At 43.1% G+C, this 25,178-nt stretch overlaps 2 protein-coding genes across 3 annotated transcripts; both read left to right on the top strand.

The window, feature by feature from the left end:
* Window positions 1–9,818: 9,818 nt before the first annotated feature.
* On the top strand, window positions 9,819–15,005 carry LOC124653918 (protein YABBY 6-like). 2 transcript variants are annotated; one of them, XM_047192975.1, is made up of 6 exons: window positions 9,819–10,083; window positions 12,935–13,069; window positions 14,021–14,195; window positions 14,348–14,396; window positions 14,505–14,580; window positions 14,728–15,005. In XM_047192975.1, the coding sequence occupies exons 1-6, from the start codon at window positions 10,009–10,011 to the stop codon at window positions 14,848–14,850; spliced, it is 633 nt and encodes a 210-aa protein (XP_047048931.1). In that variant the 5' UTR covers window positions 9,819–10,008; the 3' UTR covers window positions 14,851–15,005. The 2 variants fall into 2 exon arrangements, with proteins under 2 accessions (XP_047048931.1, XP_047048930.1); XM_047192974.1 differs by having other exon boundaries at window positions 14,345–14,396.
* A 1,486-nt stretch (window positions 15,006–16,491) lies between these two features.
* LOC124655570 lies at window positions 16,492–18,982 on the top strand. Its single transcript, XM_047194442.1, has 3 exons — window positions 16,492–16,837; window positions 17,973–18,187; window positions 18,395–18,982. Exons 1-3 carry the CDS (start codon window positions 16,492–16,494, stop codon window positions 18,980–18,982), a joined length of 1,149 nt encoding a protein of 382 aa, XP_047050398.1.
* The last annotated feature ends 6,196 nt before the right edge of the window (window positions 18,983–25,178 follow it).

Here is a 25,178-nt window from a genome sequence, read left to right as displayed (position 1 = left end):
TGGGATTCCCGAGTCCCAAATTAATTAAACTAAATAGACACTCCTCCATGGTATGTGATTGATGGAAGGCACCGAAGGATTCGGTTAGCCATGGCTTGTGTAAGCAAAGGTTGGGGGGAGTGTCATCATCATAATAAAACTAAAATAAAAAGGCACTCCTTCATGGTATGAGATTGTTAGCGGGCACCCGAGGACTCGGTTAGCCATGGTTTGTGAAAGAAAGGTTGGAAGGAGTGCCACATAAAATGAAAATAATATGGGAGCCGCTCTTTGAAGGTTTGTCCGGCAAGGGGTTAGAGTACCCACTACCAGTCGTTGACAACAACAAACACCTCTCAAAATGTTACTTTTATTCTCTTTATATGATTTCAAAACTGAAAAAGCTCTAGCACATGATTTAATCCCCGCTTCCCTCTGCGAAGGGCCTGTCTTTTACTTTATGTTGAGTCAGTAAACCTATTTCCCTCCATCTCAAGCAAGCATTTGAGTAGTTGTGATCAAACCATTATATTATGATTTGCTTCGTCATGTCTTTTATTCTTCCTTGTTTAGTACAAGTTTTATCTGAATGAATATAGCTTTGCAAGTTATCAATGATCATGAAGAGACCATTATGATTGAGTATGCAAGTTGTGCCTTATGAACTTTAACATGAGAGCGCTGCTCAATGAGATAAGTATAATCTGTTAATTGTTCTCTGACCAAGAACGAAGTTTGCCATCACCAATTATGATTTCTTATGCACCTTTATTTGTGATTACCTTATACTTGTTTCAAGTTGAGTTATATGAGGAAGTTGACTACTATAATGTCTTGTGCGAATGAATATGATGCTTCTTGTCCGTATTTTATTTATCGACTCTTCACTCCATAAACATGTGGTCCTGTTTATCGAGCTCAGTTTCGCTTGGGGACAAGCGAAGTCTAAGCTATGGGGAGTTGATACGTCCAATTTGCATCACTATTTTATATCATAATTTGCTGTTATTCATTGATATATTTCATATTGGGACACAATACTTATGTTATTTCATCTATTTTGCATGTTTCATCATTATTGGAGGATCAAGCACCGGAGCCAGGATTCTGCTGGAAAAAGCACCGTCAGAACGCAATATTTCGGAAGATCAACTGTGGAAGGAAATTATACCAAAAATCCTATTTTTCAAGATGACGAAGGAAGCCAGAAGGAGGAGCCAGGTGGACCCAGGGTGGGCCCACACCATAGGGCGGCGCGGCCCATGGCCTGGCCGCGCCACCATGTGGTGTGGGGGCCCCACAGCCCCTTTCGCCTCCTTTTCTTCACGAAACCCTTCGTCCCGAAAACCTAAGCCACAGAGGGTACCTCACGAAGAGTTACAGACCGCCTCTGCGGGGCGGAGAACACCAGAGAGAAAAGAGCTCTCCGGCGGGCAGGAATCCGCCGGGGAAATTCCCTCCGGGAGGGGGAAATCGACGCCATCGTCACCGTCATCGAGCTGGACATCATCTCCATCACCATCATCATCATCTCCACCATCATCACCGCCATCTCCACCGCAGCATCATGTCACCGCTGTAGCAATTTGGGTTTGATCTTGATTGTTTGATAGGGGAAACTCTCCCGGTATCGATCTCTACTTGTTGTTGATGCTATTGAGTGAAACCATTGAACCAAGTTTATGTTCAGATTGTTATTCATCATCATATCACCTCTGATCATGTTCCATATGATGTCTTGTGAGTAGTTCGTTTAGTTCTTGAGGACATGGGTGAAGTCTAAATGTTAGTAGTGAACTATGGTTGAGTAATATTCAATGGTATGATATTTAAGTTGTGGTGTTATTCTTCTAGTGGTGTCATGTGAACGTCGACTACATGACACTTCACCATTTATGGGCCTAGGGGAATGCATCTTGTATTCGTTTGCCAATTGCGGGGTTGCCGGAGTGACGAAACCTAAACCCCCGTTGGTATATCGATGCGGGAGGGATCGCGAGGATCTCAAAGTTTAAGGTCTGTGGTTAGATTTATCTTAATTACTTTCTTGTAGTTGCGGATGCTTGCAAGGGGTATAATCACAAGTATGTATTAGTCCTAGGAAGGGCGGTACATTAGCATAGGTTCACCCACACAACACTTATCATAACAATGAAGATTATTTAGCCGTATGTAGCGAAAGCACTAGACTAAAATCCCATGTGTCCTCGAGAACGTTTGGTCATTATAAGTAAACAAACCGGCTTGTCCTTTGTGCTAAAAAGGATTGGGCCACTCGCTGCAATTGTTACTCTCGCACTTTACTTACTCGTACTTTATTCAACTGTTACATCTAAACCCCCTGAATACTTGTCTGTGAGCATTTACAGTGAATCCTTCATCGAAACTGCTTGTCAACACCTTCTGCTCCTCGTTGGGATCGACATTCTTACTTATCGAAAATACTACGATACACCCCCTATACTTGTGGGTCATCACTAACTAAAGCCATGAATCATGGTGGAAGTTTCAGTTTTGGACATATATCCTCGATCTCATATGAGAACATTAATTGTTGCTACATGCTTATGCATTAAAGAGGAGTCCATTATCTGTTATCTATGTTGTCCCGGTATGGATGTCTAAGTTGAGAATAATCAAAAGCGAGAAATCCAATGCGAACTTTCTCCTTAGACCTTTGTACAGGCGGCATAGAGGTACCCCTTTGTGACACTTGGTTAAAACATGTGTATTGCGATGATAATCCCGGTAATCCAAGCTAATTAGGACAAGGTGCGGGCACTATTAGTATACTATGCATGAGGCTTGCAACTTGTAGGATATAATTTACATAACTCATATGCTTTATTACTACCGTTGACAAAATTGTTTCTTGTTTTCAAATCCAAAGCTCTAGCACAAATATAGCAATCAATGCTTCCCTCTGCGAAGGGCCATTCTTTTACTTTTATGTTGAGTCAGTTCACCTATTTCTCTCCACCTCAAGAAGCAAACACTTGTGTGAACTGTGGATTGATTCCTACATACTTGCATATTGCACTTGTTATATTACTTTACATTGACAATATCCATGAGATATACATGTTACAAGTTGAAAGCAACCGCTGAAACTTCATCTTCCTTTGTGTTGCTTCAATACCTTTACTTTGAATTATTGCCTTATGAGTTAACTCTTATGCAAGACTTATTGATGCTTGTCTTGAAGTACTATTCATGAAAAGTCTTTGCTTTATGATTCAATTGTTTACTCATGTCATTTACCATTGTTTCAAATCGCTGCATTCATTACATGTGCTTACAATAGTATTGATCAAGATTATGTTGGTAGCATTGTCACTAAGAAATTATCTTTGTTATCGTTTACCTACTCGGGACGAGTAGGAACTAAGCTTGGGGATGCTTGATACGTCTCAAACGTATCTATAATTTCTTATGTTCTATGCTACTTTTATGATGATACTCACATGTTTTATACACATTATATGTCATTATTATGCATTTTCGGCACTAACCTATTAACGAGATGCCGAAGAGCCGATTGCTGTTTTCTGCTGTTTTTGGTTTCAGAAATCCTAGTAAGGAAATATTCTCGGAATTGGACGAAATCAACGCCCAGGGGCCTATTTTCACACGAAGCTTCCAGAAGACTGAAGAGGAGACGAAGTGGGGCCACAAGGTGGCCACACCACAGGGCGGCGCGGCCCAAGCCCTGGCCGCGCCGACCTAGTGTGTGGGCCCCTCGTGTGGCCCCCTGACCTGCCCTTCCGCCTACTTAAAGTCTTCGTCGCGAAACCCCCAGTACCGAGAGCCACGATACGGAAAACCTTCCAGAGACGCCGCCGCCGCCAATCCCATCTCGGGGGATTCAGGAGATCGCCTCCGGCACCCTACCGGAGAGGGGAATCATCTCCCGGAGGACTCTACACCGCCATGGTCGCCTCCGGATTGATGAGTGAGTAGTTCACCCCTGGACTATGGGTCCATAGCAGTAGCTAGATGGTCGTCTTCTCCTTATGTGCTTCATTGTCGGGTCTTGTGAGCTGCCTAACATGATCAAGATCATCTATCTGTAATGCTATATGTTGTGTTTGTTGGGATCCGATGGATAGAGAATACTATGTTATGTTGATTATCAATCTATTACCTATGTGTTGTTTATGATCTTGCATGCTCTCCGTTATTAGTAGAGGCTCTGGCCAAGTTTTTACTCTTAACTCCAAGAGGGAGTATTTATGCTCGATAGTGGGTTCATGCCTCCATTAAATCTGGGACAGTGATAGAAAGTTTTAAGGTTGTGGATGTGCTGTTGCCACTAGGGATAAAACATTGATGCTATGTCCGAGGATGTAGTTATTGATTACATTACGCACCATACTTAATGCAATTGTCTCGTTGTTTGCAACTTAATACTGGAAGGGGTTCGGATGATAACCTCGAAGGTGGACTTTTTAGGCATAGATGCATGCTGGATAGCGGTCTATGTACTTTGTCGTAATGCCCAATTGAATCTCACAATATTCATCATATCATGTATGTGCATTGTCATGCTCTCTTTATTTGTCAATTGCCCAACTGTAATTTGTTCACCCAACATGCTATTTATCTTATGGGAGAGACACCTCTAGTGAACTGTGGACCCCGGTCCATTCTTTTAATCGAATACAAACTGCTGCAATACTTGTTTTACTGTTTTCTGCAAACAATCATCATCCACACTATACATCTAATCCTTTGCTACAGCAAGCCGGTGAGATTGACAACCTCACTGTTTCGTTGGGACAAAGTACTTTGGTTGTGTTGTGCAGGTTCCACGTTGGCGCCGGAATCCCTGGTGTTGCGCCGCACTACACTCCGTCACCAACAACCTTCAACGTGCTTCTTGACTCCTACTGGTTCGATAAACCTTGGTTTCTTACTGAGGGAAAACTTGCTGCTGTACACATCATACCTTCCTCTTGGGGTTCCCAACGGACGAGTGCTTTACCGTCACAAGGAAGCTACTTTCTGGCGACGTTGATCCCACGTCAACTCCCACGTCCGCAGCCTGCCATCGATGCCTTCACGGCGCCAGATGATTCCACCATCCCGCGCATGTCCATCACACTGCATCCGTCCCGAAACACCACTGCACCATGCTGCGGCGACTCGACGACGCCGACACAGCAAAAGCACACTGCTCCACCTCAGCACCACGGCCATCCGTTGTCTGCTCCGAAAACGATACCCCCAACAGGGAGAACGGCGTTGTGCGCCGCCATCGTCCGATCCGGGAGACCCGGGTCTAGGGTTTCCCCTGGAGAAGCCCAGGCGAAGAACGCAAACTGCAGAGACAATGCCTTCAACAAGGTAACGACGAAAGGCGCCGCCATCATCCCCCATGACCGAAGTCCGGGTCAGCTTTCACCGGCAGCTGCGCCTCGCCATCGGGAGCTAGTCAACGGATCGCAAGATCCGCTACGGCTAGCCACACAACTAGCCGATCTGCTCTGGCGAGAGAGAAGACCACCACAGTGTTGCCACGGTCAGCGGCACCTGACGCCCGCCACCTGCCACCAGGTCGGCACCGTCACCACCATCGCCATCCAGGGCCGCCGCCCTTGGTTCCGTGGTCCCAGATCTTGAGGAGGAGCAGCACGAGATCCACCCCCATCCCCACCCGCCCGACCATGCCAAGGCGAGGAAGGAGGAGAGGACCGCGCCAGGGTCCGGGGCCGCGCCGCCGCCCCCATCACCGCCCTCCCGGCGAGGCCACGTCGGGGAACGAACGAGAGGGCTGCACCGCCATGGCTAGTGCCACGTCGCCGCCCCCAACACCGCCCGCCCGCGCCGCCATCGACCAGAACCGGGACCATCCCCCGGCGCGGAGGCGTGCCTCCTACCGCCGCACCAGGGGACCACGCGAGGATCCCCGCCGCCCCCATCACCGGCCGCGCCAGGCTTCACCGGCGGCGGCCTCCGGGGACGACGAGGAGGGCGGATGGGGAGGGGAAGGCGACGGCGGTGGGGGCTAGGGTTCGCCCGAGTCGCCCTGGAGGGGGACGACCCGTGCGTCTCAGATTAGGTATAATCCTTTCGGCAAAAAGACTAGGTATAATCCAACTATTATATGTAATAAAAAGATGCATGCATCAATCGATTCAGATGCTATGTCTCCATTTTTTAAAAATCCAACAATTACAATGCCATGGAAGACCAATAGCCCGCGATAAACAATGTCTGTTAAAATGCATGCATTTTTAAACACATAAGAGGTGAGACCTCCCAAGTATTATCAAACTGGCTTGAGGATGACCGAGTGGCCTACTGGTGATTGTGGATGCCATAATTTTAACGGTTTTGCTATGTCTCAGTCAACTGAGATTTTCTTAAGTCTAAGTCACTTACAAAAATATGCTTTGAGTTGCACTTTTCTGTTAAAAAAGTGCAATTGCACTTTTCTGATAGAAATGTGCAACTGAACCGAGTTGCACTTTTCTTTGAACTGTAGTTGCACTTTTCTGAGTTGACTGAGACTTAAGAAAATCTCAGTCAACTGAGACATAGGCACACCCTAATTTTAAAGGCTGGATTATTTATTTTACTATTATGTTCCTTTCATAGCATCTCTCCTTCACTATTCATAGAATGGAAATTTGGAGAATGGACAACACGGAAAGCTTTGCTTAGTGTGCATGTCATCATCAGTCTGAACTTAACCTCTGGAGGAATTGTACGGTGAGAGCAACATTGATTTTACTTTGAACGATTAAATTGAGAGAGACCAGTCTTCGTTTGTATAAAAGGAAAGCAAAAGCCATCCAGTTCACCCATTAATCGATTTACCACTTGATCACGCCATCAGTTTACGGCGGCGCACCCGTGACGCTATGAGAAAAATCACATCAAGTTAATTTACTGGCTAACAAAGTGTGACAAGTGGGCGGAATAAATGTCGGCACCGTCTTGAACTAGAACGGAGTCACGCAAATCAGAACCATACAAAATAAATCAGACGACGAATTACACAACCACGAAGAAATCGCGGAGTAATTCACGGGGATAGGAATCATTTCATAGTGGTGTTTTGTCAAACTTGAAAAAAGGGACTGGACAGGCGCCGTGGATGATAGGTCATGGTTATGACAAGAGATTGATCGACAGGGTTGCATGTACGAACGTCTTGTGAAGATCAGGCTAGATCACTTGCCGTTTTTGGTTATGAGAGGGGCTCCAAAGTCTTCGTAGCGTTGTTCCTTCTCCAACCAATATTTCCTCTTTTGGCTGAGAGAGATTTTTTTTGGACAAAAGATTAATTGTCAGTGTTGGACTGCATCTATGCAAAATCTATTTCTCTGAGCTGTCTTGATCATTAATGTACGTACATCAATCACTCACGGCCACAAGTTCTGCAGACGATCGACCAGACATCAGTATATCATATGCGAATTAATTAAATTTTTTTGAGAAAAATGCGAATTAATTAATTAATTTGATTCTCACTCGCTGCACCCTTATGCTAGCTAGCTCTATGTCGTTCCCATGTAAAAGTGCATTTCCTCCTTTTAATTAGCACCCTTTCTTCAGTATGCTTCTATAGTTAATCATCACATTTCAATAAACACATGCAAAAAAGAAAAGAGGAAAAAGCGTACACATGACCTAAAATCGATCAGGAGTTTAATTATATGTTTGAACAGCCAGAATATCAAAGATCGCCAAACGTGAGAATCATATATATTTGCAAACAAAGGGTGTATCACTTTTTCGCATGCCCAATATTGATCAAATGATTAATTAATTTTAATTTTAAACAAATTCCTGCGGTACACATATATTATGTGCTTGCATCAAAGTTGCAGCTGGTATTGGCGGATGAGGTTATGGCATATTGATCGAGCAAGTGTACGGGCCCATCGTGGAGAGGCGGAAAGGGACTTCAATCTACACCGCATGGGCATCCATCGATCCATCAGATCATTTGGATGGACATCGGTCTATCTCTATCTTTCTATCTCACCATGAATTTGGCACATACACTACGCCACACTAGACTACACAAAGGCTAGCTAGCCATACATACATATGTCAACAAAGTGTGAGCACAAAAGATAACGCTGAGAGATATGAAAAATGTTTGATGATGTTCATATATGATTAGTCATGGAGAAAATGAAACTAAGGCGAACAATGTTTTTCTTTTCTTCCAAAGATCTAGGAGAAGAGTTTGTCTAAGATGGGTTGTACCTACAACCTCACCTTTTTGAGAATTATACACTCACCTCTTTTATAATTTTTTGTGTAATAAATTCTGATAAGGAAATATATAAAGTTTCGGTTAATATGTTGTGTCATTGGGGGGAAAGTAAATTTGTAAAAAATCATATTAATATATATTTGCTACCCCTGATTTTTTTATGTGCCACATAATATAAGTGTTCTCCGATCCTTCTCTTGCCACATCGTACAATGTTGTACTACCATCAGGATTTTTTCTAGTTTTTTTTACAATTGTAATGCCACCAAATATCAAAAGTTAATTTGGGGGGGGGGCTAATTCAGTACATTGACTGCAAAATTTATCCTAAGTAACTTGATAGGTTGCCTCCGATGAGAAAGTGTCATCTTCTCTTTCTAGTTAACCAAACATCCCACAAAATATTAACATCTGTTATACTCTCCCCGTTTCATAATTCTTGTCTTCAATAAAAAGCACAAGAAAATATGAAACGGAGGGAGTAGTTATTAACTTTTAGGAAATTGTGACAACCCATTTGCTAGTATATATCATGGAAAAAAATAGCGCGCTATTTCGATGTTATAGAAGTGCTATAGCGTATTTAGAAGGTGAACACTACACTATGAATAATTTGCTCGCTATGGCACTAGTCTCGCTATTAGCGGCGCTAAGCTCGCTATTTATTGTAACGTTATAGCGTTATAGCGCGCTAAAAAGTTATGGAACTAGGGGCAGCCCACGAGCCCCCGATTCCAACCTAGCTCAACTCAATGCCAGGTCGGCAACCAACAGTCGCCACTTTCGACTTCCCAAATGCCGCGGCGGTGGCGGGTACAACAACAACGCCACTCTCCACCACCTCTACCCGGCCACCTCCGCATGACACGTCCCGACCAGAATCACCAGGAGGACGTGTGTCTCGACCAGGAGCTCGATCTGACGCCGTTCTTTGCCGCTAGGCCACCACCTCTTGCGCAGCACGCAACAGTCAATTTTTAGGTGATTGAATCCTTGATATACATGCTATACTTGTCAATTTTCAATTTTTTGCGAAACACTATTTTGAAAAATAGCGTGCTATTAGCACATTATAACTTGCATAGCGTTTAGAGAAAGACCACGCTATTTTATTTAGCACGTTTTTTATCCTTGGTATATATTAGCTGTATTTATTAATTAATGTCTCTCTTCTTTAAAAAAGAACACATGCCATGGTATTCAATATTTTCTTATGGAGAGAAACTCGGGGGAGGAAGTGGATGTACAATCCCACTGGCCTTGGATCAAAAATATTGTAAAGAATTTCTGATAGGGTGCTTGTTGGTGACTGAGCAATTTGGTAAGTGCACACTGGCGCCATCGGTCCATGTTGGTAGATAGGCATGATGGATGAAGGAAGGGAGCGAGGGGCATCTGCCACCCACTCATTGTTGCAATCATACCACAAACACCATTTCTCATCCTCCAACCCCCATCTCTCTCTCTCTCTCTCTCTCTCTCTCTCTCTCTCTCTCTCTCTCTCAGCTAGCACACCAAAAAACCAGGAAAGAGGAAAGCTGGACAGCCCAATTTCTCCTTCCCCCCTTCACATACATATCTCTCTCTATCGATCAAACCTACACAAACAGAGAGAGACTCTAGAGAGAGGGAGAGAGAGAGCCTGCAGAATATAAGTAGTAGTACATGTAAACCTAGCTTGCCTCTCGTCTCCACATCTCTCTCTAGCCTTCGTCTTCTCCTTGTCTGCTCGTAGAGACTGTTCTTTGCATAGAGGGAGTGGAGGCCGACGACGGCGGTGGAATACATCTGAAGGAATGTCGGCCGGGCAGATCGCGCCGGCAGAACAAGTGTGCTACGTGCACTGCAACTTCTGCAACACAGTGCTTGCGGTAAGATATATATGCGCGTGTGTTACCTGCATACATGATCTCCCTCTCTCTCTCTCTCTCTCTCTCTCTCTCTCTCTCTCTCTCTCTCTCTCTCTCTCTCTCTCTCTCTCTCTCTCTCTCTATGTAGATCTGCCTTCAACAGAGATTTTCACCAGGTTGATCAATCGATGGATTTGGTCAATTTTCCTAGATTCGCTAGTACCTGAGATTATAGAGGGTTGATCTTCCTTTTTGTTCTTGCTAATTTGGTTGGCGTAGTGTCTCAACCAAATAAGTAACAGAAACATCCCGTCGAAAAAACATGAATCATTTCTCGTTTCTTTTGCAAGAATACCTCTTTGAAATATTGAATTCAATTCCAAAAGAACATTACATTTGAGGTTGGCTGGTGCATTTCTGGAAAATTCACAGAACCATTTCCCAGTTTTGTACTTTTAGAGAAAAAAATTGGCGTTCTTTCTATTATAATTGCTTGAAGCATATATAATTCAGCATCTTCCTCGTTTTATACACCATGTAATCACTGGATTTTAATAAACTTGAATGCCTCAATCAAACACAACCAAAATATTATATACACATGCATGTGCTAAAATTTATGTTACTTAAATAATATAGTGTTTGCACGTTTACAAATGAAGTTAAGTTTGTTCATTGATCCCTTCTTCTTCTACAATTTTATCTGAACGGCTTTAATTCCTTTCTCTGACTTCTCTATGGTCCCCTGATAAGTTACATGCTTGCATATCCTCACATTTATAGCCTAACATGGTCCTAGATCTCAAGAGGATTAGTAAGTACCATGCATGTTTAACACATTTTATTTTGACATGATATTTCCAAGAAATCAATAGGTGTCATGTTCAAATAAAGTGATACCTGCATAATAAGCAATTTAGTTCTATACTCTGAACTGTTTGTTTGGTTTTACACATGTATCATTTGAGTTGACATTAACATGGAATAATAAAAATCATTCTGCTGTTTTGAAGCCTCTCATGGAATTACTTAAAACTTATCGTCCTAGTTTTCCTGCGGAATGATTATGTTAGTTTCATGTAGTGCAGATGATCTTTAACAATATTCAGATGGAAACTTTGACGTGAAATAAAAACCATTTGAATTAGAGTATTAAATTTCTAAAGATACTTTTTTGATCTTGCATGATCAGCTATACTTATCACTTATCAGTTAAAATATCCCTGCCCTTCTTTTAATTTCATAACACTTCATCAGCGTAAATGACTTTTGAGTTCATTTGAGCATCAGGTAACCCCCTCCTCTTCGTTATTCTCGTGATGTTTATTCAACTCGATTTTTTCCTTTTAATTATTTTATGAAAAACTCTTTAGGCAGGAAAAGTTGTAGTTAGATTTTTTTGCCGATAACTACTCGCTGAATCAAATATTAGATGATTTTTTGGATGCTGGGATCCAAACATGCCCCCAGTCCTACCACCCACAGTAACTGCATAAAGTGTTGGTAAGTATTACATATTTATCAACTTTTCCATGAAGATCTTGATGTGTTTTTTTGCGGTTATGAAGATTCTAATGTTAACTGATCATCACTGTTTAGCTTTAAGATCCTTATGTCTGCCTTTTAGCAGGATCATGCAATCATCAAACTAACTAGTTAGTTGATGTGAAGTATGTCCTTGCAACTTCTTTTATGATTTATTTAAGCTGACATGAACGAATTAAATGGTTAACCGTTACAGCGAGTCATTTCATGTACGATCTCACGCAGCTAATTAACAAATGATCGCACGCAGCTAATTAATCAAAGAACTAGCAAGTACATAATCAACCAATTGGTAAGCTAAGTAATCAGAATTCGAATTTGTATACTACTTGCCACCTAGGTAGAATGAAATTATCAAGGATTTCCTTGCATAGAGATCAGTAGCATAGAACCCTCTAATCATGGATAAAAATGCAATAACTTTCCAGTAATTAATCAAGTCTACTCGCATAATTTATAAGGTAAGCTACCTTTAAAACTAACTGTGAGATGATCAAGAGAATTCTGTAGCTGGAACCTCCCACTGTAGCTTATATTTATGAGAGTCTGCAGAGTATATATGCTGGATCTTGTCCACGCATGTGAGAGTGTGTGAAGTGGGCTCTGCATGAAGTGTCACTGTCTGCTGCATCTTTTCCTTAGTGTAGGGGACAAACACACACTCAAAGTACATCTCGGTTGCGTTCATGAAATGTACACATGTACTGTTTACCATACCACTAACACTAACAGACATGCATGACAGGGTTAATTATGCTGGCACATTATGCAGTTTATCCCTCTTGGCCATTTGTGTGTGTATGTGCATGGGCTAAAACACACATATACATAATCATTGGTAGTACGGGACATGCATGGGCTTGTTTATCAATTATTTTTCTTATGGGAGTGTGTGCCAAGAAGGAGATGAAAAAGAACGAGAGTGACCAGCCATGATTATCAATATCTCAGATGTTGTCAGCCATTGGTGTGCTACCAAAAGGTGAAAGAAAAAGGGGATCCAATATATATAGTTCAGGCCAGCCTCTGATAAAAGTCATATATTGGAGGAGCATGCATGCAGTTGCTGCAGCTGGTTAAAGTAGAAACATGCAGCAAAGTGAGAGAGGCAAGAAACAAAGCTATACCTGGTCTGAATCCAACCACAGACCTTTCCAATCTACCTTGATCTTTGATTTCCTCACCCATGCCTGAATATGTCCTTTTGCTGCTTGAACATGGCCTAGGTTTCGGGGCGTGTGCTCATTTCTTGGAATTGATGTCTACTGACTAATTGGGGTTAGTTAACCGTTGGTTAATTCGTTCTTTCTTATTTATTTGTATGCAGGTGAGTGTCCCGGGGAACAGCATGCTTAGCATAGTAACCGTTCGGTGTGGGCACTGCACAAATCTACTGTCAGTGAACCTGAGAGGAGTGATGCACTCACAAGTCCCTCCTGCAACACAAGATCACCATCTTCAGGTTCATCATGGACAACCCATGTATATACATACATGCAAACCATATGCTAATTTCATATTAACTTGCATTAAATCGTATACTAAAAAAAGCACAAGCTAGGGTTTGCAACAAACTATCCTAGCCATAGAATCTGATGTAACGGATCAAGATTTAAGTTTAATCTGTAGAATGTATAGCTCAATTGCACAATCAATCCCCTAATATGCCACTATACTTGATATCCTTCATATCCACTCTTCTAAAAGAGAGATCATCAGCTCAGTGTACGCATTTCAATACTTAGTTGCTATAGTGATAATTATCTTGAGTGGCGTTTTGGCTCCGAGGCTCTAGTGATCTGGATTTTTTTTAAAATGAAAAAACTCATATTTGCTTGCCACATTTTTTTTAAATCATAGCTAAAAGACATGTACAAGAATATTAGTACCACATAATGGAGATTTATATGTACTTGTATATCTTTTTTAGAATATTTTAAGTTTTAAAACGAATATTGTTAATCTAGCTCTAGGAGCTTCGGATCTAAAAGGACTATTCATGGCTTGGAAATAAACTACTCATAGCTTGGAATTGACCAAGCACATAGTATATTGTCATCCGTATATCAATCGTCCTAGCTAGTACGAATAATCATCAAACAAGACAAACATATACTAATTGCGATGTATCAATGCATGCATGTTGCCCGCCATGCTCCTATAGCTTTCTTCTGTAGCATAAAAAAGGCTACACGGCACACAGTGCACTCATAAGTCACATCCATGTCTTCTTTGAATAGTATGCACACGTAGTACAAAATAACCACACCTCTCCTATGCGCAGTGCAAAGTAATAACTTCAAATTAACCTCCTATTTCTATACAATTGTATAAATACATCTAAATTTAGATAATTCTGCGACATTATTTTCGGACAGAGAGAGAATATCTTACTCTTGCATAATACCACCAGGAGAATGTGAGCAGGGTGAGCATCAACGGCTTCATGCGTGATCAAGCACCTGGCGTTGCCCATTCAGATGATCAGTTTGGTAGTTCTTCTTCGTCGACGAACAAACTCCGGCTGCCCATGATGATGTTCTCGCAGCAGAACGACCTGCTGCACGAACAAACGCTGCACGCACGCCGTAAGTGGCATGCATACGCACGAGTGAACTAATTAATAAGATTATTATTTGGTCTTTGACATAAACATGATATGCTACATCTGTGCCTATAATGCATGCATGCATGCAATGATTAATATTAATCAAAATTAATCTTTGCAATGATCCAGCAGCCCCGGAGAAGAGGCAGCGTGTTCCATCTGCGTATAACAGATTCATCAAGTAAGAAAATACGTTTCGTCAGAAACAAATTTACTAGTCGTGTGATCTTCACAGAAACATTCATTCTCATCGATCGTGTGCAAAACCTAATTTCTGATTATCGACCAGGGAAGAGATACGAAGGATCAAAGCAAACAACCCCGACATTAGCCACCGGGAAGCCTTCAGCACAGCGGCAAAGAACGTACGTAACCATGCATGCATATGACTTTTGACATAGTTTTGTTATATATGAGTGAGGAAATGAAGAAACTTTCCTAGGGAAGCTGTATGCATGATGTGATTAATTGGCTATTCGCATTGCTTCACACTTATTTTCTGTGGAATGCAGTGGGCACATTACCCTAACATCCATTTCGGGCTACACCCTGGCCGCGACGGTGGCAGCAAGAAACTCGCTGTTGACGTCGAAGCACCGGCTGCAAAAAAGATCCATGCTAGTTTCTGCTCATAGAAATAACGTACCGATGTAAACGTAGTCCAAGCAAGGAGGGCCAACTGTATCTAGATATATATATCGTGCATACGTATACTGCTACAATTGTGAGTACACACATACGTACGATTGAGACCATATAAAGAAGCAAAGAAGAAGTGGGTACAAATACATATTCGTACCTTGAGCTTAATTTGTATGTACATATATATACACACATAACATATATGTGTGGATGATTTGCATGCCGCTAGCAGGTGAACTTGTGGCCTGGCTAGCTAGCTGATTGAGATCGACCGGTGCATGCATGAATGTTCAGATGGAAAATGGAAATATGGAATGAGCGTGATGTTCAGTACTCTCTCTCTCACAGTTTATAAGGCACGCGCGTACCCCTAGGTCGCAAATTTGATCAAGTTAGCATTAGTTATATGTTATAAAAAGTATATCATTAAAAAGTTCAGATGTTCTATTTTCTAATGATATAATTTTTATATTATATAATTTAAATTATATAGATTAAATTGGTGACCTAGGGGTACGCGCGCGCCTAATAAACTGTGAAGGAGGGAGTAGTATATATGATGCATGTCTCCTAAATAAAAAAATTGGTAGAGTAGTCAAAAGGGCGATCAAGCATGCATGTCATGGCTTCTTTGTGCCATAACCAAGTTAATTAAGCTACTAGTTCTTGCTGATACATAGTAACACAGATGGAAGAAGAGAGGGCCGGGGAATTGAATTGGATTAGCAAGTGGCACAATGCATGGCCAGTCTTATCTCTGTCTGTCAGTAGAAGACCCGCGCATGCAGTGCAGTGCGCAGTTTCTTCTCCCTTGATTGACACAGCAGCGCAGCCCAGCTTGAGGTCAGGTTCAGGTCTCCCATATGCGATCTCGAATCCGGTCCAGTGTTGGTGGGCACATGGCATTGAGCTCCGGCAGGGCCAGCTTCCTGGTGCATGCTCGATCGACACCACCGTGCATGTAGGTGTAGATATTCATCAGAAGCTGTAGCCTACACATGCATGCACTGTATATTGTTCAACCAGATAAGGGCACCGCAAGGCCACCAGAACGTAAGGGACGAGGGATGAGAGAGGTAGGTGTCCTCTAAATTTTCGGATTCGACTTTTTAGCCCAAGTATTTCTATTTTTTCGTATTGGAAACGGGCTTTTCTGTGTTGGCAACGGAGACCTGTCAGCTTGTTACAAGAGAGGTTGCGTAGGCTGCCTTGGCCCAGCCCATGGCGGCATCACGATAAGATCATAAGAAGCAACAAAGAGGAAACGAGTCAGGCAGGCTTCGATCGACAGCGGCGCTGTAGGGTTAGCATCATCGGCTAGCGCCGGCGGCGACTTGGGTTCTTCGGCACTAGCTTCGTCATGGTGTCTGTGGAGGAGCTGGAGTACGCGTTTGATGTGGAGGATCTTGAGCCTTTTGTTTATGGTAAGGCGGCCGTAAAGAAGCTGGAGGACGAGTTTGAGGTGGAGGGGTTGGAGCCTTTCTTTTACAACTCATAGGCTGCCTTGGCCCAGCCCTTAGCAGCAACTCGATAAGAAATTAAGAACCAACAAACAGGCCTCTACAGCGGCGCGGCAGGTTTAGCATCATCTGCCCCGGCGGCGACTTGGGTTCATCGGCATTAGCTTCATCATCATGGCCTCTGTAGAGGAGTTAGATTACGAGTTTGATGTGGACGATCTTGAGCCTCATGTTTACGGCAAGTCGTCTGTAGAGAAGTTGGAGGACAAGTTTGAGGTGGAGGGTTTCAAACCCTTTGGTTACCATGAGGCTACATGGGTGGGCTGGGCGAAGGAGGAGATGGAGAGGCAACGCCGAAATAAAGAGGAGAAGGAGCAAAAGGAAGCAGAGAATGAGCGGAGAGCCAAGGCGCACAAAGAAGTCAGGGACTCAATACTCGAGTACGACCCCAAGGTGGGGCACAAGGTCTACACCCGGTTTTTTCTCAGAGACTTCTCCATCTTCGACATCAATGAAAAGTGTGAGTATCTCTTCATCCGTGACTGTTTTGTTTCGGTCATAACATTATATTGGGAAGTGCAAGTGTGGCCTCTACCTTCATCCATTATTATTTTGTTTTGGCTCAGTATGAACAGGAACTTAATTCAGATTACCACCGTAGGACCTTTCATTAGTGGCGGTAAAATACGAATCTGCTGAATTCATTTATCTAGATCATGTTTGGATTGGATTCATATATCATTTCACAACATGAATGAGCGCTTTTTGTTGAAGTTCACATTAGCTTGCTTTAGTAGAAACTCCTTCCCCAAACTCAACCAAACATAACCTGTACCATTTAAGCCCATGTTTAAACCCAAATCCGAAACTCGGTATGCCCATGTATAAGCATACTGTACTCTTCAACCTCTATTCAACGCGAGGGGTACAATGGGATCCATCTTGATGTACGTGTTAGCGCCGATCACTGCCGTCACCAGCTAACCTCGCGATCACCCCTGCCGCTGGTCAACCTCGCAACTGCCCCGGAAAGATATTCCAACACGGGTATCGCAAGACTATATGGCGTGTGTCCGGCGAGGATGTCAAAAGGGCCCCAGACGGTCCGGCTAGGCTTGTTCTCACTGAGTCGGATGGTCCGGCTAAATTTCCCTTCATGGCGTCACCGTCCAGCCTGCACCGTTGAGGCTCGTGTTGGCCAGAGCCGCCTCGCAGTGCCTCGTTGCCGGACAACACCGCCTTGTCATCCCTCCTGTCCGCCGGCCACGACCGCGACCACGTGGAAGACTCGCCACCGATGAGCCGGCATACATACATACTCGTATCCATAAGTATGCAGCATATTCGTACAATTTAGATAGATCATAGTGCAGGGCTACGTATACCCGTCTAGTATTAATGATGAAGGGGTATAAAGCAATCTAGAGTGAAGGAGGTTGTATTGGAGCAAATGACTTACACTAATTTAGTATTTATAGCAAATTTTCTCTTCAAATTATATCGGAGGCGAAAAAAGAATATTAGATGGGTTAAGTCAGTTGGATAGCAATGGAAAGTAAATAATAATTTCAGAAAATTTATTGAGGTGACATAATTTGGTAGATTTTTTCCCTTTTCATATATGACAGTTTATCTTTTTTGTTTTGCCATCGCAGCGCCTGTCCCTCCAATGCGATATACAGATAGTAAGTACGAAGATGAGTTTGGGCTAGAAGACTCTGCAAACATCCTCTCGGTCGGCATAGTCTCATCAGACCTAGGCTTCCCTCTCAATATCTATGGCACTGTCATTGCCAGAGACAGCATCGACTACAAGTGCATTTATCTCTTCCAACGTGGTAGAGATGATTGCCAGCCCATCAAGCTAAAGGTACCTTCTTACTCCAAAAGTTCAATCCAATTGGTTTTTATTTTATTCCGCAATGCATTTGATATCAACTGTTATGAAACATCCAAATGGAGTCATCATAAAACTGGCCGTTGTTCATCGACATAGTCATCTTCTGTATCTCTTATTTGACGCTTTAAATCAGCAGTTCAGAATATACTCTTATCTTTGGTGCAATTCTTTTCACAGGATGAAGTGTTGGTTTTAACTGGCCCAGGACGAGGCCTTGTCTTGGTTGATTTTATCTATCTAGAGATAGATCTTAAGATCAAGGAAGATGGAGTGTATCCAGATAGGCAATTTAGCAAGGGTCTACTTAGCATCGATGGGCGAGTACTGTCTAGGGAGAACGATTTGGTGGTTACAAGTGACACCCTTGATAGCTGGCTCAGCAGTGTGGAGGTGAGATTTGCAACTGTTCTAAACTCAGTCGAGGGCACCTTTGAAATCAAGCTTCTTGAGGGGCAATTCTATGGAACCATTACTGTTGGCATCTCGGGCATCGACCAAAGTATTGTGATTCATGATAGCGAGGCGGATGGTGTGGTGACATGTGATGAAAGTGGAGCTATCACACTCCGTCGTCGTGTCATGACTCTGTGTCTATTGAGCAGAAAGTTGGTGTTTCACATTCATAATAAGGCTGGTGGTGTTCTGGGAGAACAAACCATTGATTTCACTCCATCCCGCACTGGTGCAGATCAAGGGGAAACTTGGTGTGGTGATGGGAAGTTCCAGGTGAGGGTTGATTGGTCCTTGATGGACTACATGCAGTAACCGTGTGTTGACTTGTGAGTAATTGATGCAATGGATTTCACTCTATTTATTTATAAAGCCGGGCCATGAGGCCTTTTGTTTTAATTCTTATGAGTAACTGATGTAATGGATAAAGTGATGATGGAGTACTGAACTAAGTTAAATCATGATGCATGTAGTGAACTAAGTTAAGTCGTGATGCATAGTATGGAGTGAACTATTATGTATTATGGTGGAGCGGTATGTAAGAAGTGGTGGTTCTTCCTTTTTTTGGAATAAATACATAATCTGGGCACGTTCAGTGGCGAAGGACGAAAAAAATCTAAGGTAGGGCGAACTTTAAATGATGCAAATATCAAATAGTCATAAAAAGTAGTGATATTTCAATACAATAAAAATAAAAAATATTTAATTATAAGTATAACCTAAAAAACATACCAATAATGCTAACTCAACGGGCAAAGCTTTACATCTTCTTAAAAAATATGATGTAATTCAAAATCAAGACGTTTGATTATCCCTCGTTCGATGCGCAACTCGATTTTGATTATTTTTGTTGCTAGAAAATTCCTTTCAGTTGTTGATGTCGTCACGGGTAAACCCAATGTCATCTTAATGGAGTAATAACGCGGTCGGAGAAAGTATTACTTGTCTTTAAAACATCTAAAAATCTTTAATTCTACAAGTATGTATAATGAATAACTTGAGTTTATCTTGTATATACTAGGGTACATTCAATGATAAATCTCTGTAATACCAGCAATATTATTCACATTGAATCTAGAATACGAGTTTATATTTGGAGGTAAAAGTAGTCTATGTTTTTGGCTTGTAATCGATTTTGCACAGTGCTTTTACTGAAACACGCATAACTTTCTCATACGGAGTCCATTTTTTATGTATGACCACTCAAAATTTTCAGAAAAAACACGCGCATCTAAGTGTATTCACCAAAAATAAAGATAGGGCGGCTGCCCTACCTTGCCCTACTGGGAGCTCCGCCCCTGGGCACGTTGATGCACTTGCAGTTTTGTTGGATCGTGTACTATGCAAAAATATAAACAATTTATCACATCTCAGTTAGACTAGGGTGCCATTGCTAGATAGATATACAACAGGATTGATGATAACAGATTGAAGGGGAGTACTGGGCGTTCCGGAGATCAGACACTTCGTGGGATCTAGAAGGCGACACGTGTTCAGTTAGCCCCATAATCCCGCAAATGTTAGTATGAAGCAAACAATGTTTTGATCGGAGTGAAATATTATGCTATTGTAACAAAGCTAATTCCCACCTAAATCCTGTAAATGCTTATTTGAAGAAAAAGGCTTCCGCTTTTGCTTCTATGTACTACAAAATGATTCAAAAAAAAAAAAAAAACAAAAGAAAAACACCCGTCGAACATAGAACTCACCAGAGACCTCGTAGCAAAAAAATTGTACTATTGTGGCATCATAGTAGTATTTTCCTCCCAGTGGGTTTAAAACATGCAAAATGCATTGCAACATTTCAGAAACAACAATTTACCCAAAAATGAGTATGTAGCAAATCCCGCAACAAAGTCCCCAAACATGATGCTCACTGCCGATAGCATTGTCGAGCATTGTGGGTAGCAATGCCGCCCGCTTTTGGTAGCAACGTCGCTCGCTTTCGGCAACAAACAATTTCTTCCTATGATGCAAATCCACCTAATGTATGGTGCAAAACGGTTGTAGCAAAAAAGTTCCTCCTATGATGCAAATCCACATAATGTTTGTAGCAGACATTTTCTTGCTATGATGCAAATCCAAAGAACTCCCAGCGCCGTAGAACAACCACATCCAATTCTATGGCGCGGAGAGGCGTGTGTAGGAGCCGCCCTTCAAGGGAGAGTTGTATGCGTGGAAGTGAAGGACTGGTGTGGCGGCGCCATGTGGTAGCGCGTGAAGTTGGAGTTGGGAAAGGATCCTATCATGGTGGAGCTGTTATCGCCGGTTTTTAGCCAAATAAGGAGATGGGCCGTGATTGAGATGGGCTTAGAGGATATGCACGTAAAATGTTTCTGAATCGGCCTCGTACGAGAGTTTGGGCTAGATTGCCCGTGTATCTGTACTTTATGGTAGATTTTGTTTCAGTTTAGAATTAAGAGATAGAGTTTAGTCGTACACAGTTAGGTTTATTCCAAAGATAGAAAGTCTACGGACTATAAATATGTACCTAGGGTTATTGAGAAAGAAGGACGATCACGTTCACAACAAACACAATCTAGGCACATCGCCACCCCTTGTTTCGAGGGTTTCTTCCGGGTAAGCACCATGCTGTCCAGATCGCATCTCGCGATCTGAGCAGTATCAGTTTATTCATTGTTTTGTGTTGCTCGTACTGAAGCCTTGTTGATGGCGAGTAACACTGTTATCATAGGTGTTTTGGGGCTGACATCGATACTTTTCTGATATTCTTGTTTAGTTATGCTGCCCTCAAATATCTAGCTGCCTTTGCACCTATCTTAGGTGTAAGGGCAGCATCTTGCTTAGTCTTTACTTAGTAGATCTGATCTGTTATGGTTGTTTCTTGTTCTCCAAGGATTAGTTTGATATCCGCATGATTAGGCCTTGCAAACGGGTTGAACGATCCAGCAGTGCGTAAGGTATGGTTTGCCGATCCAAGAGGGGTTGTTCCAGGAATCGACTCTGTGTTGGTTTTTAGGCCCCTTCTAGGACTAGTTTTCTGTTATCTTTCGTATCTACCAGGCTCAACTACGCGTAGGACGTTCCAGTTATGCGGTGAAAGCCCTAGACTGTCGTAGATCGATTTAGCTTAGTAGGTGAAGAAGGAGTCAGAAGGTGAAGAAGAAGAAGAAGATAGATACCACCGGCCAAGGTGGTGCCCTGATGGACTCAGTCACTCCCAAAAGCGTAGGGTTCAGCGGCTACGTAGCTTGGAGAAGCCGAGGCACAATACCTGCACACGTTGAGGAAAGCGCGGCCAGATCTGGCCGTAAAAATTCAGCAAACTTTGGAGGCAGAGACTCGTCCACAGAAGAAAGAATGGCGCCCCAAACAAGTAAAAGCCGATGCAAAGGCATCGGCTGGCACAAATATGGTGTTCATACTTCCGTCAGAGTTTTGTGCTCCAAGAACCGAAGAAGTGCCGGTAGCGCAATTTGACTGCGGCCCACGGCCAGTGATCTTTGAAAAGCCACGAGAGAAGAGCTACAAACATTTGAAGGCCCTGTACCTAAAAGGTTATATCAACGGGCAGCCTGTCAGCAAGATGTTGGTTGACACGGGAGCGACAGTCAATATAATGCCATACTCCATGCTACGGCGTTTGGGACGCTCTAACGCAAATCTGATCAAAACCAATGTCACATTAAGCGACTTCAACGGCCAAGCATCAGAAACGCAAGGCGTTCTGAACGTAGATCTAACCATGGGCCGAAAAACCATCCCTACATCATTCTTCATCATCGACAGCAAAAGCACCTATGTTGTCCTGCTAGGGAGGGATTGGATTCACGCCAACTGCTGCATTCCATCCACAATGCACCTGTAGGATAACGTTGCATAGAAAACAAAAATTTTCCTACCGCGAACACGCAATCCAAGCCAAGATGCAATCTAGAAGACGGTAGCAACGAGGGGGTATCGAGTCTCACCCTTGAAGAGATTCCAAAGCCTACAAGAGGAGGCTCTTGTTGCTGCGGTAGACGTTCACTTGCCGCTTGCAAAAGCGCGTAGAAGATCTTGATCACGATCGGTTCCGGCGCCACGAACGGGCAGCACCTCCGTACTCGGTCACACGTTCGGTTGTTGATGAAGACGACGTCCACCTCCCGTTCCAGCGGGCAGCGGAAGTAGTAGCTCCTCTTGAATCCGACAAAGCACGACGGCGTGGTGTCGGTGGCGGTGGAGAACTCCGGCGGAGCTTCGCTAAAGCTACGCGGGAGATATGGAGGAGAGGGGGCGGCTAGGGTTTGGGAGGGGGTGGCCGGCCACTTCAATGGGGCGGCCAGCTTGTGGTCTTGGGGTGGCCGGCCCCCTCCCTTGACCCCTCATTATATAGGTGGATCCCCAAGAGTTGGTCTCCAAGTCTTCGAATAAGACCCGAACCAAAAACCTTCCATATGGAGGGGAAACCTAGCTAAGCTAGGACTCCCACTAGAGGTGGGAGTTCCACCTCCCATATGGGGGTGGCCGGCCCCCTAAGGGGGAGTCCACTTGGGACTCCTCCCCCACTAGGGTTGGCCGGCCATGGAGGTGGAGTCCCATGTGGACTCCACCTTCCTTGGTGGTTTCTTCCGGACTTTTCTAGAACCTTCTAGAACCTTCCATAGAACCTTCCGCGACATTTTAATTCACATAAAATGACATCCTATATATGAATCTTATTCTCCGGACCATTCCGGAACTCCTCGTGATGTCCGGGATCTCATCCGGGACTCCGAACAAATATTCGAACTCCATTCCATATTCAAGTACTACCATTTCAACATCCAACTTTAAGTGTGTCACCCTACGGTTCGTGAACTATGCGGACATGGTTGAGTACTCACTCCGACCAATAACCAATAGCGGGATCCGGAGATCCATAATGGCTCCCACATATTCAACGATGACTTTAGTGATCGAATGAACCATTCACATACAATACCAATTCCCTTTGTCTCGCGATATTTTACTTGTCCGAGGTTTGATCTTCGGTATCACTCTATACCTTGTTCAACCTCGTCTCCCGACAAGTACTCTTTACTCGTACCGTGGTATGTGGTCTCTTATGAACTCATTCATATGCTTGTAAGACATTAGACGACATTCCACCGAGAGGGCCCAGAGTATATCTATCCGTCATCGGGATGGACAAATCCCACCGTTGATCCATATGCCTCAACTCATACTTTCCGGATACTTAATCCCACCTTTATAGCCACCCATTTACGCAAGTGGTGTTTGGTGTAATCAAAGTACCTTTCCGGTATAAGTGATTTACATGATCTCATGGTCATAAGGACTAGGTAACTATGTGTCGAAAGCTTATAGCAAATAACTTAATGACGAGATCTTATGCTACGCTTAATTTGGGTGTGTCCATTACATCATTCATACAATGACATAACCTTGTTATTAATAACATCCAATGTTCATGATTATGAAACTAATCATCCATTAATCAACAAGCTAGTTTAAGAGGCATACTAGGGACTTCTTGTTGTTTACATATCACACATGTACTAATGTTTCAGTTAATACAATTATAGCATGATATATAAACATTTACCATAAACATAAAGATATAAATAATAACCACTTTATTATTGCCTCTAGGGCATATCTCCTTCAGTCTCCCACTTGCACTAGAGTCAATAATCTAGATTACATTGTAATATACCTAACACCCATGGCATTCTGGTGTTGGTCATGCTTTGCCCTAGGGAGAGCTTTAGTCAACGGATCTGCTACATTCGGATCGGTGTGTACTTTGCAAATCTTTACTTCTCCATCTTCGATGTACTCGCGAATCGAGTGGTAACGCAGCTTGATATGCTTCAGCCTCTTGTGTGACCTTGGCTCTTGTGCATTGGCGATGGCACCCATGTTATCACATAGAATGATTAATGGGTCCAATGCACTAGGAACCACACCGAGCTCTACAATGAACCTCTTCATCCATACCGCTTCCGATGAAGCCTCCGAAGCCGCTATGTACTCCGATTCCGTTGAAGACTTCGCCACCGTGCACTCGCTTCGAGCTTGCCCAGCTCATCGCAGCACCATTCAATATAAACACGTACCCGATTGTGACTTAGAGTCATCAGGATCGTTGTTCCAACTTGCATCGGTGTAACCATTTACAACGAGCTCTTGGTCACCTCCATAACAAAGAAACATATCCTTAGTTCTTTTCAAGTACTTCAGGATATTCTTGACCACTCTCCAGTGTTCCATTCCTGGATCACTTTGATATCTGCTAGTCAAACTAACAGCATGTGCTATATCCGGTCTAGTACATAGCATGGCATACATGATAGATCCTATCGCCGAGGCATAGGGGATTTTACTCATCCTTTCTCTTTCTTCTCGTCGTAGCCGGTCCTTGAGTCTTACTCAAGACTTTGCCTGGTAACATAGGTAAGAACCCTTTCTTACTTTCGTCCATTCTAAACTTCTTTAGAATCTTGTCCAGATATGTACTTTGTGATAGCCCTATTAGGCGTCTTGATCTATCTCTATAGATCTT

This window comes from Lolium rigidum, chromosome 5, assembly GCF_022539505.1.
Source record: "Lolium rigidum isolate FL_2022 chromosome 5, APGP_CSIRO_Lrig_0.1, whole genome shotgun sequence".
NCBI classification, from domain to species: domain Eukaryota; kingdom Viridiplantae; phylum Streptophyta; class Magnoliopsida; order Poales; family Poaceae; genus Lolium; species Lolium rigidum.
The sequence above is the reverse complement of the archived record's forward strand: the minus strand, read 5'-3'. Positions and strand labels throughout refer to the sequence as shown.